This window comes from Netta rufina (genome assembly GCF_964035555.1).
Source record: "Netta rufina genome assembly, chromosome: 21".
Taxonomy (NCBI): domain Eukaryota; kingdom Metazoa; phylum Chordata; class Aves; order Anseriformes; family Anatidae; genus Netta; species Netta rufina.
Window position 1 is genome coordinate 4,270,891 of NC_140145.1, and position 6,000 is coordinate 4,276,890.

A 6,000-nucleotide genomic window follows, 5' to 3' on the forward strand; every position below is an offset into this window, starting at 1 on the left:
CTTCTGAGACAAAAAGCTCATTTTCATCTCTCTGTCATTCCAAGGCTGCAGATCTACCATCACACCCAGCCTGCATTTTTGCATTGTATTTCTGAAACAGAAAGTAAAAACAGCCAAAGATATTATTTTGAATGACCATACTTTGATGACCTTGAAAGATCTCAACACAGACGTGTGTTCTCATGCAGCTTTACTTTTGCCATTGTTATAGTCTAAATCAAAATGTTATTCAGGGACGGTGCCACCACTTAAGACAACGCATTCTGTGAAATTGTCGGCCCTGCCTCTAGAAGCTGATCTGCAGCAGAATGGAGCTCAGGGTGTGATTAGCAAGAGGTATCTCCTCTGCTCCTACAGGGGATTTTAAATGTAATGCCATGTCCTATACTGCTGCAGCCAACTGAAAAGCACTCTTGAGACAGCTAGTTTAAAGCTAAATGCGTGCTCTCCCACAGCCCTCGTGGCTGCAGTGTAATCAGTCTCCTCACTATTTACTGATGGGACTTCAAGTCAGTACAGACCAAGGTCTAGCCTCACAGCAGCACTGGGGGGTTTATAGCTGTTTCTCAATGACTATTGAACATATTTAGAGTTTCCTGAGTGGTCTCAGAAGTTAAAGTTTGTGACCTCATTCAGAACAGCAAATACCTGCTAAAGGCCTGCCTTAGGCAAGGGAAATTGGCAGAATTAAAACACAGCAATGGACAGTATCTACTCTCCTGGTAGGTGATTATCAACACACAGAAATACTGCGTTACAGGAACTTCAGTTGTTAACTACTGGATTATTTGTTACAAACCACAGCTATTAAAAGACCTGGTCTGAACCACAATTTCAGCTCAAACCGATGTTCAAACCGAGCACCATTAAAACATTATCCCCTCCAGACAACTGAACGACTGGCCTGACCAGATACTGGCAAATGCCAAGGCATTGATGTGAGCAGCTTGGAACAGAGCAACAGATTAGAGGGGCAAAACTCTGCACGATCACTATTTTTAATGACTTGAAGTCTCAGTTCTAGCAGACAACTAAATGGAAGAGCTTATTTACCATGTGAAGATCAATTAAAACTCTGTCAAATCTTGTGAGCAAAACTGCCTGGAAACCACAACCTCTTAACTGCCACCAGATTACTTTTAAACAAGTACTCGAGCCTCTGCTTTTTTACCTTCCTGTTAACTTACATTTAACAAGATATCTTATCTATGGGAGCCAAACTCAAAAGTACTGATGCAAGAATTCGGCACTGCAGCTAAATTCGAGCAGATAAGAGTAGATTGCTGTGATACGGACTGCGATTTGTAAACAGAATTCCCTCATGGATTAGGAGGTCACAGAGTTGATGAAAAAGTGCTTTAGTCATATATTATAATTAAAGTAGATGCCTGTTATTTCAAGGGCCTGGATATAACCCCCACCTCTGCTCTTGGATTTTACAAGTCCCCAAAGGGAACTGAGCGTGTCAGCTGGTAGGCCACCTTTACTTTGCAGGCCTTCTTAAAAATTTTAAACTCTGCATGTACGGGAGTCAAAGAATAGTTCAAAGCCAGGAATGAGCCAAATGACTGTTGACACTTCATACTTCCAAGTGCATACCCTCCTAGCATTCCAGTTCTTGCTCAAAGGTATTTTTGTCCTCTCCTGTCCCCTACCCTTCTCCAGGGAAAGTTACTCGACAACAGCATTTATACACAGGATTTTTTTTTCACAAGCAGTCTTGCAATATCATTCAGCGTGCACCCCTACTTGTTTCCTTCCCTCTTACATGTGCGGTTAATAAATGTTCAGTAGAAGAAAGTTTTAACTCCTAAACCCACTAGCCTCTCAATTTTTAAAGATACTGACTGAATGTCTTAAATTTCTTAATGGTCTAAATAGTAAAAATAACTAGTTTGTGTACTAACACTAGATATTAATTCCAGATTTAGTAATCCATCCTTGAGGTTTTCACAAGGTTCTAAAACATTTATGATTTCCAGGACACTCAGAAGTAAAATGCAGCGAGCTCGCAAGTGTTTCCTGTACATTTTTGAATAAGATCCCTGGAAGCCTGATAGATGCTTAGAGGTGATTCTAAGCAGAAGAATTCATACAGGCCACAGTTTACATGAGTGGAAAAAAAATCCCATTAGTTTAATATAAGAAATGCTTTGTTGTTCATGGTTAGATCAAAAACAAATGTTTTGGAAGAAGGATATTATTTATTAGAAAACAACTTCTAAATTTGGTAGGTGATCCTTAGAGAAACAGGTTTCCATTCTTTTTACACTGTCACGTTACACTTTTCATTGAAGAAATCACATACATTCCACAAGCTCATAAGGAAGCTAAATCTTCCTTAGACAAACTTGTACAATGATAACATAATTTTTTGTACTTTCAATGGAGGGAATGTCATCACTTCAGATACAGGAATACCACATCTAATGTATTTAAGCCAAGGAAGGCTTCGTAAGCTGCTGTACACAATAAAGAGAAGTTTCTTAGTCATAGCTCTGGAATCCAGACACGAAAATAGATTATTTGCTCTGTATACCAAAGTCTGTTTGTAACATAGCTTTAAAACTACGACTCTTAAGCATTTAACAAACATGATTTGTATAAGAGTTCTATTAACAACTAATAACTAATAGATCATTTATTCATCTTTCAAATGTATAGTTGCAAATTTCATAGAGAGCATGAGCAACAGGCTAAAGCAGTTAAGCAAGAAAGATTAAACTGACATTTAGAAGTATACCATTACATTACGAAACATTTGTAGCTAAGGAATAAGTAGAATTGTTGAGAAATTTCTTTTTCCTTAGAAAGAGGAAATAGACTCTCACCTGGTACAATAAACCAGTCCATGAAATTTATTAAATTCGCATAGCATAGCACACCAACTGTCAGGTAATCTCTCTTTGCTGGACTGTTCCTTAACACTGACACAAATGGACCTTGTCTCTCATGTGCTTCAGTAGCTCCATAATTCTGCTCCTCAGGATGTGGCTGGGACTGCAAGCCTGTGCTTTCATGTGCATTCGGGTTCTGCATATTTCCCAGCGCAGAAAGGCACCATGTATTATAAAGTGCTTCCTTAGTGCAACAAGCTACAAGTCAATTTTGCGTTCAAGCTATGAGGAACTTCAATCACTATAGTCATTTCCGGTGATGAAGCCCAGCCACTAAAAACTGAAATTAAATGTTCCTCTCTGTAGGAAGAACTTAAAAAAAAAAAAAAAAAAAAAAAAAAGCTTTAGTCCTGTGTTTTTGCTAATCAAAAGTGCTATAGAAGAAGACAACTTAAACAGAAGCAAAATAATCCATTGTGCATCCAAGAAATAAAAGTGCACAGTTCTACAATGATCTGAGACATCATGTATGAAAAAAATTATTAACAATCTTTGCCAAGGTCTCAGTGAGTTGTTAGAGCTAAAAGCAGCCTTTCTACAGAAGAGAGGGAAAGAAAAAAAGGAAGCTAGAGAAGCTGGTTCAGTAGACCAGTTACCTATTGTGGACTTGAGCCCTGTTTTACCACAGACTTCTTGTGCTGCTCTGGACAAGTCATTTGCTTTCTCTGCAACTCAGATCTTTACCACCACATCATACACTCACACACGTATCTATCTCCATTAAAATAGAAAAAAAAAAAAAAACACAAACAAACAAACAAACAAAAACATTTGTCCTTGCCACCTAACCAGTCATTTCTCCCTGTTAGCTCCCATCTGCTTTGCAGTGGCCAGATCTGCCCCTAGGACAGAATCCTTTCCATGAAGATCCTGAACTTTTAGGTTAAATCAGCAATTTAAGCAAACAACTCACATTGCAGACTACTTTCTGTTTGGGGTAGGGGTCTGGGAATGACACCAAATAAAAAAGCAACCTGCACTCCTCTGCTCCCTTGCTGGAACCGTGCATGTTCCACAGTTCTGAACTGAGCAACAGGATTTCTTCCCCTTTCTCCCCAAAAAAGGGGACTGAAAGGGGAAGAAAGGACACAGGAAGGCATTCTGGTTTCTCTGTTCTGTGCAGATGCCTTTCTTCCCTGCCTTTCTTCTGTCCACTCAGATTTGAAAAATATTTTTGTTTAACTTTGCCAGCATGATTTGTCCTATTATATAATTTTTTTAGAAAAATAGTCACGTGTCTTTTGAGCCATTTTGTGGATTACCAGCTTCAGAGGGTAATTTATTTTTGCATCCTGTTAAGAAAGTTTAAAGTGAAAATCAACAGTAAACTGTAAGAGTTTAAAAGTGAGGCAGCTAATTGGAACAATTACAGATTGGTTTGTGACTCATGGATTAAGACGAGTCTATGTTGTGGTGTTTTGGGTTTTTTTTTTGAAGACCATGTGTTTCACACTTCAGACTAAACTGAAAATGAAATGGCATCTAGCATTCTTGGCCATTTTGTGAAATCTGGACTTCCCTACTTTTGTGTGCTTAACAGTGCAGTATTGCATCCTATCCTCATTTCACGAACCAGAAGGCACGGTCCTGTTCAGTGAAACTTAATTGCGAATAAATCTACATTAATTTTATTTCAAGAGAGGACTTTTTTTTTTTTTTGGTAACATCTTAGCTCTCAACTTTCTAAGGGAGGATTTAGATACAAATTACGGGCATCTCCCCCAGTCCAACAAGGCAACTTGTTGTTCCACTGAAGTCAGCTTGCCTCTGAAAACAATTCCATGTGCCATTTTACCACACCAGTACACAGTTGTTGCCGTCTAGTCAGTATTTCCCTGCTACTTTTTCTCTACTACAGACCAGAGAACCTCCAGCAAGTAGATGTTAGTGCAACTACCCACGCATCCCACTGCTTGATTAATGCAGCAAAGTCAAGAACTGACTATGCTTGGAAGCGACAAGGAACCAGCGCCGCTCTGTAGAAATTAAAAAGTTTATCTGCAGCCACAACCGCGGGTAAAAAAAAAAAAATAAATGAAGAAATGCTGAAATTAGCCCGAAGACCAGCTGGCTTTAAAGGCAGGGCAGGCAAACACCAGATCTGCTTTATCTCAGCCAGGGCTGCTCCGGGCAGTGCCGCGGGGAGGCGCCCGAAGAGCGGCGGCCGGGCAGAGCCCAGCGCGCACAAGGGCACGGGCACAGAGAGACAGACAGACAGGCAGACATACAGACACACAGACAGACAAACAGACACACAGACACATGCACACACGCTGCCACACCAGGCCAAATAATTCTGCGGAGCTTTGTGACAGTGCGCTTCTACTAAGCGGGCTGCAGAGCGCTGCCCGCTGTCATTTCACTTTTTTTTTTTTTTTTTTTTTCTTTTTAGGCACGCTTACAGCTCGTTTCTTCACAGCTAGGTATTGTTCTGGCTGACCTGTTGCTTTCTGTCGGTCAGGATATGCCATGTCCTGGCAGTGTTTGCCTGTGTCACCTGCAGGAGTGCCGAGCAGTGCAGGCACAGCTCGCTGGCCCCAGCAGACTGCCTCCAGCAGCGCCTCTCCCCTCGGTGCCTTTAGGCACGAGGTCTCGTGGCCGTGTCACGCAAGAGGCCACCAGCAGCCAAATCCTTCTATGGCAGCAGCAAGTCAGCCCCTGTTTATGCGAGGCATTTGGCACTAGCCACGCGCACAGCAGATTTTCTTACCCCATTCCCGACGTTCCTGTGGTAGCAGACGTGGTGAGGGCTGAACCTGAGAAGCACAACTGGAACCACCGGGGGAAGCAGCACTGTTGGTGGTGAACTGGTCGGCGGACACTCAGCAGGCCAAGCCCTGGCAGTTTTATGCACTTATGAAGCTGGCTTATTCCAAGCTGAGCGTGAAACTGAGTTCTTGGCTGTTACTCATCCAGAGAGCCCTCAGCTGTGACTCACCCGGCGTGTCCTGGCTGTCCGGGCATCCGCTCAGCACCTGGGCAGTGGTCCTGGTGGGGCTCCACTTGGTGCTGCATGCTCCATGTGGAACTGAGGCACCCACCCTGATGTGGCCACAACCCAACCTGTGCTGCCATGCTCATTAGGAAGCAGCAAGGCCGTGGT

General features: G+C 42.2%; 1 protein-coding gene across 3 annotated transcripts in view; it reads right to left on the bottom strand.

Moving 5' to 3' along the window:
• Window positions 1–5,459, bottom strand: part of LOC311217607 (protein spinster homolog 3-like) — a gene marked incomplete at its 5' end in the record, with an annotated part of 30,230 nt that extends 24,771 nt beyond the window's left edge. Inside the window, one exon of one of the 3 annotated variants that reach the window (XM_084299825.1) lies at window positions 5,338–5,459. In XM_084299825.1, coding sequence (XP_084155951.1) covers window positions 5,338–5,368 — 31 coding nt within the window. Of the gene's footprint in view, window positions 1–2,831; window positions 3,040–5,337 lie in introns of those variants that run through there. The other 2 variants (XM_084299826.1, XM_084299824.1) reach the window with 2 other exon arrangements.
• Window positions 5,460–6,000: the final 541 nt, after the last annotated feature.